General features: G+C 36.5%; 1 protein-coding gene across 1 annotated transcript; it reads left to right on the plus strand.

Moving 5' to 3' along the window:
- Nucleotides 1-655: 655 nt before the first annotated feature.
- LOC131361965 (myeloid-associated differentiation marker homolog) lies at nucleotides 656-8658 on the plus strand. Its single transcript, XM_058403631.1, has 3 exons — nucleotides 656-786; nucleotides 1258-1349; nucleotides 7082-8658. The coding sequence occupies exon 3, from the start codon at nucleotides 7286-7288 to the stop codon at nucleotides 8120-8122; it is 837 nt and encodes a 278-aa protein (XP_058259614.1). The 5' UTR covers nucleotides 656-786; nucleotides 1258-1349; nucleotides 7082-7285; the 3' UTR covers nucleotides 8123-8658.
- The last annotated feature ends 3895 nt before the right edge of the window (nucleotides 8659-12553 follow it).

Here is a 12553-nt window from a genome sequence, read left to right on the forward strand (position 1 = left end):
ATACCGTACTTTAAGATGGTCATATCTTAATGTTAACACTAGTGTGTTTGTAAAAATGTGTAGGTGCTTTTCTTGGGGAGTGTGTAAAGATGTGTGCTTTTCGCATGTCTATTCACAATTTTCTCTGTAAAAAGTAAATTTGGATCCACTGTTGTTTAAAGTGTTAGATCAAATCAATTCACCACGTCAGATAAATCAGATGAACAACACAAGAACAACTAGAGTTGTCTAATACAAAACACACAATCATATGATTATACCAAAAAAAGGAAAATAATAAAACAGAAATAAATATAAAAACAATGCAAATGACAAATAATTAAATAATATATAATTAAATGATAAATTACATAAATGCCTAATGATTATGACTGATTATATGATTAAATAATAATAATAATAATAATAATAATAATAATAATAATAATTAATAATAATAAGTGAATGAAAAATAAATGCATATAAAACAACACAAATGGCTGCTTTCTCAAAGCAACACACACCAGGTAACAAAATATCCTCAGGTGCCTCAAAGAGCTATATAAATACACTTTCAAAGACATACTTCAGCATTGTAATTTATTAATGTTAAAACACTGTCAACATTTTATTTTCAGCATTATTCGAAGTCAGTAAACATTGACTCCCCCTTCCCCGTTCCCTCCCCCACGTTTTCAGGCAAAAACATGCACACGGCGCATGATCAAGAGCACAGTTTTATCTTTGACAAACTAGGTGTTTCAACTCGTTCCACATTATTCGGGATTTTCACAAGTGGAGACGAAGGTAAGAAATATATCGTTTTACTATACATTTAATACTGGAACTTATTGGCCGTGGCGTCGTACATTTAATGTCAGCGCGCTAAGTAACCAGCATATTTTGGCCATGTGTGTCAGGTGAGTAGTTGAGAGTAAAGTGTTTTTTCCCTATAGGTGAGGATATTAAACTCTTCTTCGGACCATTTCTTCAGAACGCGTCTTGCATTCGACGCCGCCGACAGTCGGAGCCTTTTGGTGTTACATTCAAATTCTGTTGGAGCTAACGTTAATGAGTGAGCTGTAGATCTAACGCTAGCTGGCTAAATAATCAGCACGTTTTGGCCGTGAGAGTAGCTGTGAATAAACGTATTACTTCATGGTTTATGAACCTTTTTACGTAATAATTAGTTATTTCTTGTCGTGCCTCATATTTAATTTATTATTTTAACTGAGGACAATTACATATGCTGTTTTTTCTCTCTTTTTTCCCCTGCAGGTGAGGATATTAAACTCCTCCATTTTTCCAACAGCTGAGGAAGCTATTTCCACACTTTTTCTTGTCTTTGACGACGACAGCTACAGACGTTGGTATGTTACATCTCACGCATGCAAACTTAGACTGAACATGTGAGCGGGCTATAATGGCATATGTTATGCAAAAGTTTACATGCCGCTCATGTGGTATGTCCCTGAAAAGTATAAAAAGCTATGTTAATCATCAGATTCTGCATAGACATGAGACACAGTTTATTTCCATGTTGCTTTTCAGAGTGCAAACAAAAATTCACAAAGTACAGTGCTTTAAAAACTCATGTCTATCGTTCCCACAACAGCCCTGTTTCACAGTTGGATGACACACAAAGGTCATTTGTATGTAATGATGTTAATTATAAGAAGCAATGCATAATTCTGAGTGAGCTTCTTGCACACCTCAAGGTACATTTGAGTAAGCATGAGTTAGTTTATTGCCCATTCAGCAATTGTAGCAAGGTGTTTAATGTCAAGTCATCATTTACATCCCATGTTTCAAGAAGACATAGACACCAAACTGATGTAAATCTTGCAGTCACATTCTCTGAGCCATCTGTGTCTTCTCAAATTGAAACCAATGAAACTGAAATGCACGAAAGTGAAAATCAGCCTCAGGTTACAGAAGACATTGATATTAGGTCTTTGTACATGAGAAATCTGTGCATGTTTTACATGCAACTCCAGGCAAGATATCTTGTTCCATCATCGACTATTCAAATGATTGCTGAAGAGATAAATGGCTTGAATGACATTTGTCATAAGTATACAAAAGAGACACTTACAGTGAATGCTTACAGAGATTGATTCAGTTTTTCAGAGTCTTCAGGAAAGTGATTTGCATGCTGCATGTAGCTCTCATCTGTCCACTGATTATAAGAGAAGGCTGTATTTTCAGAAGAACTTTGCATATGTGCATCCACAAAATGTCTACCTGGGCACCCATGAACATAGAAGGGACTGTTATGCACAATACATACCTTTTCCTGACACCTTAAGAGCTATTCTAAAAGATCCTGTGGTGTGGCAAGGGTGTGTTAAGCCTCAAAATCGTCTAGTTTCTGATGGCATCTTAAGTGATATTTGCGACGGCTCAATCTTCAAATCCAGTGAGCTATTTTTGCAAACTGGTGATGTAATTGTAAAACTGATCATGTGTCAGGATGCTTTTGAAGTTGTCAACCCACTTGGGTCAGCAAGGAAGAAACATAAGATTATTGGAGTATACTTTACACTTGCTGACTTTGAGCCATTTCATCGTTCCAGTATTGACAATATGCAGTTAGTACTGTTGTGCAAAGAGAAAGACTTTAAATCCTTTGGTCAGGACAAAGTGTTTTCTAGAATGTTTTCAGACCTGAGACAGCTTGAAGAACATGGTATTGTGAACACTTCTGGTCATGTGGTTCGAGCAACAATAATATCTATTGTAGGTGACAACTTGGGGTCACACTGCATTGGTGGCTACACACAGAATTTCAGCACCTCAAAGTACTTCTGTAGGTATTGTGAGGTACAAAGAGACCAAACAGACAATGTGAGTCAGAGCTTTACTATGAAGCAGTGCAGTTATTGAAGCAAAGTGATGTGGATGATATCAAAGGAATATATTGTGATTCAGTCTTCAACTCTCTGAATTATTTCCATGTATGTCAGCCAGGTCTTCCTCCATGCATAGGTCATGACTTGTTTGAGGGAGTTGTAGCTTATGACTTAGCGATTTACCTGCGCTATTTTATAAAGATCAAGCATTGGTTCACATACACTCAGCTGAATAGGTGAATAACACAGTTAGCCTACAAGGACTCAGATTCTAATGAATCTGAGAAGAACTAGTGAAGATTCATTTATTAGTGACATAGATGATTCCAGCACCAGCGATCCTTCCACTCTGACAATCACTGCCACAAGAAGCTCAGCTTTGAGAAGTCTAGCCTCACCCATTGTTCTAGGTTCATCCTCATTCTCTACTTCAGAAAGTGGGTCCTCAGCTGTAGGCAGTGGAAATAATAGCTGGCATTACATATTTGACATACCCTGGAGTAAGATGCCCTCAAGTACAAGAAAGTTATTAGATACTAAGCAGAGGCCATCTGCAGCAGAGAGAAGGGAGGTTATAAGGATTGTACTTGCTGAAATACTCTCTGTGTGCAAGAAACCAGGAAAGAGGCACATTGCTGAAATAGCAAGAAAGATGGTAATTCAATATCCAAAATCCTTCAGAGATGAGATTGAAGGCCAAGTTGTCGGTACTGGGTATGACGCTCTTATCAAACAATTAATGTCTCGGATAGATAACTACAGAAGTCTTCTTTCTTGTACTCCTTATAGATACCTGTTGTTTGAAAGATTTCTGAAGAGAGTATCCCTTGAGCCTTCTCAAGTCCCTGTGTGGCATGTATTGTACATGTTATGGACAATGAGAGCTGTTTTTGTTTTGATGTTTTGTTTTGTTTCATTTTCTATCATGGTTTTGATATAAAAACTTTTTATTTTGCAATTTACCCTTTTTTTATTAAACTTTGGAAAAGAAACCCATTTGTTTCTATCATTTGTGTTGTACTGTATTCTAATAAGGAAATAAAGAATTTGCTCTAATCTCAGTTTCTTATTCTTGCTTGACTACATTCTGGACTATTACAATGCACTGTTTTCTCTGGCATTACCTATACCTATTTTACTTTTGTCAGATTCATTAGTGTGTATATGCAATACTTATTGTGACATCACTAAATAGGTGTGGCCAGAGGAACAATATGCCTGGAAGTGTCAGTCTGGAGATCACTGCAGACTTTAAAAAAACATGCATTGGTGTAATGACAAAAGTTAACTAAATTTCTTTTTAGAATTAGAGTTTGAATGTAGAAATACACATACAAATGAGTTTTACTGTAAAATGAAGGTGGGAAATGTTAAAATGTTATGGGCATAAACATTTAATATAATAAGATACCTGTTTAATTACAATTTATTATTGTAATTTTACGTAAATTACTATGTAATTTAAGATAACAGAAAAAATACAGTTAAAATAATACAGTATTTTTTGTAAAAAAAACAAAGAGATTTACTGTAATTTTTCATTAATGGTATAATCCTTAAAATTGCAGTCAATTTGTTAATTTAAAGATAATATTGGTCATTTGACTGGTTTTTGAATATAATTTTATATAACGGGAAACTATTGTAAAAAATGAGTTATTTTCTGTAAAATTAGGATTTTTTTTTTTACAGTGTAGGATTATGTTTGAAATGCAAGTTGTTGGTAATTAAATCGCGGTAATGGTGGCTAAGGCTGTGGGTTGTTGATCGGAGAGTAGGAGTTCAAGCCCCAGCACCACCAAGCAGTGGAACCCTCAGTTCCAGTGGCGGGCCGTGCATTTCACACCTAGGCCTTCACTGGTGTCCTTCCTGAATTAATCCACCTCTATACCATCATTATGACGCCACAGCAATAGATACTAATCAACCATTAAATAGCAAAGTAAAAAAGAAATTAGTCTACAGTATTTCACACCTCACAAGGAATAGTCATTTTATTACGGTTACTTTTCTCAAAAATGAAGGCAAACTGAAAACCTAGAAGCATAAATGGTTCTTGAAAAAGCTTACCAACTATTTTGAAGAATCAAAAGGATTTTCTTGAAAAGTCTGCCTTGAAAATGTATTTGTAAGGATGTCCACGACCAAATCGATTTCTTCTCCTCTGTCAGCCATTGTGAGTTAAAATATATATTTTATTTAGTTTGTGCGGTTCGCTGCCTCTGACTACTCCAATTATCCAATCAAAAGACTTGAAATTGCTGATGTAATCGTATGCCTGCTAGATGACCCCAGTGACGCCAACTCAAAATCTGATTGGTTAATGGAACAGTTTCATTGCCACTTATTTTAAGCTACGGGTGCCTGCACTATTGATTCTGAAGGCCTTAGGGCCTGGCAACACATGATGTCAGCCACTGGCTGAAATATGATTGGATAAATACTCTCATCATAAATATACACTACTGGAAGCAGTGCAACCAAGAGAAAAGCTATGAAATGTAGAGAATAGACTACTGGGAATAATTTAATACACATTCATGGAAAAATATATTAACATGCAAGTCAGTGATTCAGATCACTGCTGTTTAGGCCAGCAGAGAAGGCCTTGCTGGCCCTGACGGTCTGCCACTGCTCAGTTCTAATCACCAATTCATAATATTTATTTAGGTACTTTTACTTGATCCTTTTCTTTTTTCATAATAGCACAATACAATTGAAGCATGCAGAGAAGAAGCCATCTGCTTTGTTGTGTACCTTGGAGAGAACAAAGAGGGCCAAGTTTAGTAATTGGGTGCCTGTGTATGTGTGCATAAGGCCTAAAATAAAATAAATAATGGCTCCATTGATTGACTGAAATTCAGTAAGAGTGTCAGCAATAATCATCCACTTCATTATCTCTAACACACTAAACTACACTGTAGGCCTGGATGAATTTACTTAAAAATTTGAGGAAACCTGTTGCCTTAAAAAATTAAGCAATGTGTAATGAAATCTTGAGTAAATTTAACTTAATAACTTGGAAGGGCTAGAATTGAATACACTAAATGGCAAGTTTATTCAACTAAAAATCTTTTATAGTCTCAATTTCTTTGCCAATTGCTCACTTAATATCTTAGGTAAAAGTGTCAATGTTACACACTATCCTTTAAGTCCTGTTATTTGCGAGGTGAGGCCTCCAAGGATTGGACTTGTTTGTCCAGCACATCCCACAGATGCTCGATTGGATTGAGATCTGGGGAATTTGGAGGCCAAGTCAACACCTCAAACTCGTTGTTGTGTTCATCAAACCATTCCTGAACCATTTTTGCTTTGTGGCACGTCGCATTATCATGCTGAAAGAGGCCACAGTCATCAGGGAATACCGTTTCCATGAAAGTGTGTACATGGTCTGTAACAATGCTTAGGTAGGTGTCAAAGTAACATCCAGATGATTGGCAGGACCCAAGGTTTCCCAGCAGAACATTGCCCGAAGCATGACACGGCCTCCACCGGCTTGCCTTCTTCCCATAGTGCATCCTGGTTCCAGGTGTTTTGGCCATCCACGTGATGTAAAAGAAAACTTGATTCATCAGACCAGGCCACCTTCTTCCATTGCTCCGTGGTCCAGTTCTAATGCTCATGTGCCCATTGTTGCCACTTGCAGTGGTGCACAGGGGTCAGCATGGGCACCCTGAGTGGTCTGCGGCTATGCAGCCCCATACGCAACAAACTGTGATGCACTGTGTATTCTGATACCTTTCTATCAGAACCAGCATTAACTTCTTCAGCAATCTGAGCAACATTAGATCATCTATTGGATCAGGTCACACAAGCCAGGGGCAAATTTTAATCTGTGGTTACTGAATATGAAGGAATGAAATAATTTGTGACATTTGGAAAGTAACTGTTACAATTTAGTTTACATTTAGTTCAGAACTAGGTTTGTATGTGGGAACCAATCTATTAAATGTATTGCTGCTAAATAAAATAATAATAATACTCTTAAAAATAATACTCTTAAAAAATTAACATTATTTGGATGACCATAAACTGGGGTATGTATAACATAGCCGCTGGAGACTATGATCATAATTTTTAGGGCTACACCCTGTTCTTATCTTCAGGCATAACTGGCAGACATTAAAAGCACACATTAAAACATTTTATTATCTGGATACATAAGAACAGATGTACTTTTACGGAACAATGTCTGATAAGGTATCAGAGGGAGTGGCAAATAGGATATAACACTCTGGATTTCTTTACAGATCATTCTTTGTGGAAAGACTCGCAGCAAGACACAAAGGAGAGACACTGAGCCAAGTCACCAAGAAAAGACAGATAACTTACAAAAGGAAAGCAATTTTCAGATGGACTAAATCGTGAGAGGAACTTTACGTCATGTAAAGGAACTGAATCAGACTTCAACGAATACTAAGAAGGACAACATTTATCAGGACATTAAATTCATCATGGTTACACTTAACACTCATTCTGTGACCATGCCTGTTGGCATTGTACGGATGGTGGAGGTTGTGCTGTCATGTATCACCTTCAGTCTTGTGGCCTCTGTGGGACACAACAACTCATCATACTGGACCTGGTGCATGTTTACTTGGTGCTTCTGCTGCTTTATGACTCTTTTAATCCTTATCCTGGAATTCACTAGTCTCCATGTAAAGGTACCCATCTCCTGGGATGACTTCACTACTGCATTTGCTATGCTGGCTACACTTATGATTTTGGCTGCCTCAGTCATCTACCCTACCTTTTTTGTATGTTCATCTTGTTCTCGCCAAATTGCTGCTACTGTCATATCCTGCCTGTGTTTTATTGCATACGCTTCAGAGGTCAGTCTGACTAAGGCAAGACCTGGTGAGATCAGTGGTTTCCTGTCGACAGTTCCAGGCCTGATGAAGGTTCTTGAAGCTTTTGTTGCCTGTATCATCTTCATCTCTCTCGACCAAGTCAAACGCCCGCCCTTGCAGTGGTGTGTTGCAGTTTACTCACTCTGTTTCATTTTTGCTCTCCTCATTATCATCCTCACAATCTGCAGGCTGCTGTCTTTGTGCCCGTTTCCATTTGATAAAGTCCTTACTGGTTACAATGTACTTGCTGTTATTATGTACATGACAGTAGTAGTCATATGGCCTCTTTACAGTTTCCAGGATAATCCAAGACCACCAAACTGCAATCACTGTTCTTGGGACAATCAAGTGGTAGTGTCCTTTATGTCCTGCATCAATCTCATTGTCTATATTGTGGACACATGTTACTCAATTCGCCTAGTATTTATCATGCCTGCTTAAAAGAAGACGAATGGGATGGTAACTTTTAAAGCAAAATAAATAAGATTGCACTGAAATTATTTCAGTAAATTTTGATTTTGAATAGAATAGCCAACTGTTTGTGTGATCATTTATGCAGGATTAAAGAATAAACAAAACAACTTACAAATTCCTGTAATAACTATCTATCTGTCTATAATAATCTATCTATCTATCTATCTATCTATCTATCTATCTATCTATCTATCTATCTATCTATCTATCTATCTATCTATCTATCTATCTATCTATCTATCTATCTATCTATCTATCTATCTATCTATCTATCTATCTATCGCTAGTCCAATAAGTCCTACTAACACAACTAGTAACAAATCTACTAATAGACTACATTTAAAAAAAAACAAACAAAAAAACATATGTACATTGTCAAGCAACATTGTTCCTTTTTATTTCTTTCATTTTAAATGATTATATTCTGCTCACAGAAACTAGGTTGGACTATTTTTATTATGATTTTGCATTCTGATGTGTTTTATATCATTTGATAAATCATAAAATTATTATTATAAATAAATTACATTTTAATATGAAAGTCTTATGGTTATACATTAATCTAGGTCTGTGTGTGTGTATCTGTGGGTGTGTCTGTGAAATTTATTTGTATAGTGTCTTGCACAGTTAAAATGGCCTCAAAGAAGCATAGCAAGGCAAGGGAAGCACATACAGATGACAAAGTAAACTAGGCACTAAGATAATAATTTAAAAAACTTACAAGCTGCATAAACAACATTTAAGTAATAGAGAACAAACAAGTAATAGAAAAGCTAATTCCTAGTGTAAAGAAGGAAGTGGACTGAAGGATTGTGAAATGCTGATTACCTGCTTGATTTTTCTTAATTCTTTGAATTGAAAGAAAACTAGTTGGATACTGTAATACTGTGGCGCTAAGCCATGCAAGGATTTATATATCTGTAAAAGTAATTTGTAGAGAATATGACATTTTTATAGGAAGCCAGTGTAGCTTGGACAGGATTGAGTGAGGTGGTCAAACTTACTGGCTCCAGTAAGCCCTGTGCAATCCAAAAACATGATTACTAGATCCCTTACATACATGTTTCTTCAAACCGATACCAGAAACAATCAGTCTTTCTAATAATTATCTCTTCTCCTCCTTAACACTTGCTATGTACCTAAATCTTTTGAACAAATAGATATAAAAATCTATTTCCCCAGATTAAATAACCTGACCAGTCAGTTGTTCAACTATAGGTCAATATCACAGCTGTTGTTTATCTCCAAGATCCTTTGTAGTTGTAAATGGTGAGTTCTCTATGCATGTCAAGGTAAAGTTTGGTGTTCAACAAGGTTCAGTTTTAGGCCGATTGTTTTTTCTTTATTTATGCTACAACTGGGTAAAATTATTCATAATCATGGTATGGTAGGTTTGGTTTGATATTTCTTTACTCCTGATAGCCTCAGCAGCCCAGATATGAGTTTGATCTCAAAATGTTCTCCTTGGTCAGAGTGAATCTTATCTGAATTGGAAGAACTGGCTCCAGAAACTTTGGGTCACTGCTTTTGCTGTCTGATTAAAACAAGGGAATGCATGTGCCAGTTTTGTAAAATGGTTATCAACAAAAGGCCAAAAATCCCCTCTTCCACAACCTTTATTAATCATCAAACATTCCTTCTGCTCCTCCATCCCTTACCTATTGGGGTTTATGCAGGCAAAATGGAGTGGGTCAATTTTGAACATCAACTCTCACATCCTTCACACCACCCTTAACCACACTGACTGCATCAAGGAACTGTGTGAGGCTCCTGTTTATATACTATAACTCAGCCTTCAATACCATAGTCCTGCACAGGATAGGCTCCATGCTCAGGGCCCTCAGGCTTAGTGCCTCACTATGCAACTGGGTCTTGGACATCTTCACAGGCAAACCCCTGATAGTAAGAGTGTGGCCAGTTCACATCCAACACCATCACTCTGAACACTGGAGCCCCACAATTTTATGTCCTGAGCCCCCTGATTTCCCACCACAGCTCCACTATTGTCAAGTTTGCTGATGACACTGTGGTTAGGGGTATAATATCCAAGAAACATGATGAAGCAAAGCTTGGTGCCAGACCAACAGTCTCTGAATTTCAACAAAACAAACCAAATTGTTGTAGACCAGGCAGCAGCAGAACTACATCATGATAGGTCAGTGTTGAGAGAATGAGCAACTTGGAAGTACACATCTCTGAGGACCTGAACTGGATTCATTACAGCCTCAGATGAACAATTCTAAATAGCAATTGTATCACATGAAACTGCAAAGGAAATTCAAGATCTCCCTGAGAGTTTCTATACTGGCTAATCTGACTTTCGGTGCAATTTTGTGAAGTAAGGAAACAATCCATGACCACAAAGCGAGTATCTTTCTTAAAAAAAAAAAAAAAAGAGTTGTGTGCTTAGTCAAGCACATCTCCAGGTCTGCTCTCACCTCACTGCATAACATCTACACCAGATAATGCAGTGCCAGAGCTACTAAAATCAGCAAAGACACCACCCATCCTGGTAGCCTTATCAAGCAAGTGCTTCCGTATTCTGATGTCTAAAACAGAGAGGACAAGTTTATATCTATTGGCAAACTACCTATTCAAATACCTGGTATCAAGCGTCTAGTTTCATTCATATATTGACCTGCCTACCAACCAAAAAGGAAGCAAAGCTCATTTCAGAACAGTCCTAGTTAATCAGTAACAATCCAAAACCCAACTGGCAGAGAAAGAGGTGTGTTATTTATGATAATCTTAGCATTACACATAAACCTAGAATTAAATTTTACATGTTTGAAGTTCTTATATTCGCAGTTAAAACTCTTAATCATTATTTGCAGACCTGCATGGCCACATTCTGACTTCATTTATAAATTTGTGGATTTCATCTCAAATCTAGCTGTTTCTTTAAACAAAGCAATCATTGTTGGAAACTTTATTATTAATTGTAATAATCTGCAACACCCTTGTATAATGATCACACATATACCTTAAAAAAGATGACTAGAAAATTAGAATGTAAATATCATCAACCTAAATTAGTAGTATTTCAAGCATCATGGAAGTAGAGCTGCCTGAGCTACAGAAAACCTCTCAACCCTAATTGAAGATAACAAAAATAATCCTAGATTCTTATACAATACTGTAGCAAAATTAACTACCAGAGAAATATACACACATGGCAAAACTAAAAAATGTCATGCAAAAAATTCAGATTGTAAGTTTAAAACCAGACAATTTGATAATTACCCCTTTAGATACTTACTGCGTTTCATTGACTTTGTACACATACTTTGCACAATGACAATAAAAGTTTAATCTAATCTAATAACAATGTTGCTCTATCAGATCTGTGTTTATAATGCTTTTCTCCCCTTTAGGAGGCTACTTCTAATTTCACTAGTTAGAAATAGTGATATACAACTAATTTCACTAATTTCGTGTTAAAATTCAATCTGCACTAGATTCCTTACCTAGATTTTCCTTTGAACAGATAATACCAGAAGCAATGAAATCTCAGCAGAGATTGCTGAAAAACAGCAATTCTTCCCTTAGCAGTTATTACATGCCTCAACAAGTTTGTAGAACAGCAGTTATGCTCATATCTACATAGGAATACACTTGAAATGAAATGTCATGAAATGAAATGTATGAGTCAGGTTTTAAGCCTCATTATAGCACAGCACTGATTAAAGTTGTAAATGACGTACTACTGACCTCTGACAAGTATTGTGTCTTCTTGGTGGTGTTGCTTGACTTTTTGGTGTTTGGTGTTCCACAAGGTTCTGTTTTAGGCCCGCTGCTATTTCTTTATATATTGCATGTTTTAGCAAAGCCGGATAAGAGGCACCAGCTTAATAATTTTGAAGAATGTGTAAAGGATATTAGATGAAGAAGTAAACTGCACTTAAACTGCATGGTAATGCAGGTTTCTATTTATTATTATTACTATGGATATATTTAAAATCCTTTGCAAATGTTTGATAGGGCCTTGGTTAATATTGTACTTAAGAACTAAATTATTTTTGGCTAAAATGACTATATGTAAATATATGAACTTGGCAGAGTAGTATTGCTTCTTGAATCAACTGTATTTCAGGTCTGTGGACACAGTGACCCAAAATTAAATTCTTAGTTTTGCAAAATGAGACTCATACATGAACGTGAATACAGCTGCAGAATATTATGTAAGTTTTAAGCATTACATACGATGGAATACCAGCCAGTGCCATGAACTTAATCTCAGCATATACTTTGAAGAGAGTTCAGACTTTACAGCAAAGGCCTTGGCCTATAAAGGAGACAGTTTAGGTCAGAGAGTAAAACAATCAGTACTAATCATAATATTAGGTACGCATAAAGCTCCTATTTATTTAAAAAAAAAAAAAAAAAAAAAAAAGTGGT

Source organism: Hemibagrus wyckioides, linkage group LG02 (genome assembly GCF_019097595.1).
Source record: "Hemibagrus wyckioides isolate EC202008001 linkage group LG02, SWU_Hwy_1.0, whole genome shotgun sequence".
In the NCBI taxonomy this organism is placed as follows: Eukaryota; Metazoa; Chordata; class Actinopteri; order Siluriformes; family Bagridae; genus Hemibagrus; species Hemibagrus wyckioides.

What these genes read in the sequence shown, in the direction of transcription:
- LOC131361965 (XM_058403631.1), top strand. Translation starts at nt 7,286, where the DNA reads ATGGTTACACTTAACACTCATTCTGTGACCATGCCTGTTGGCATTGTA.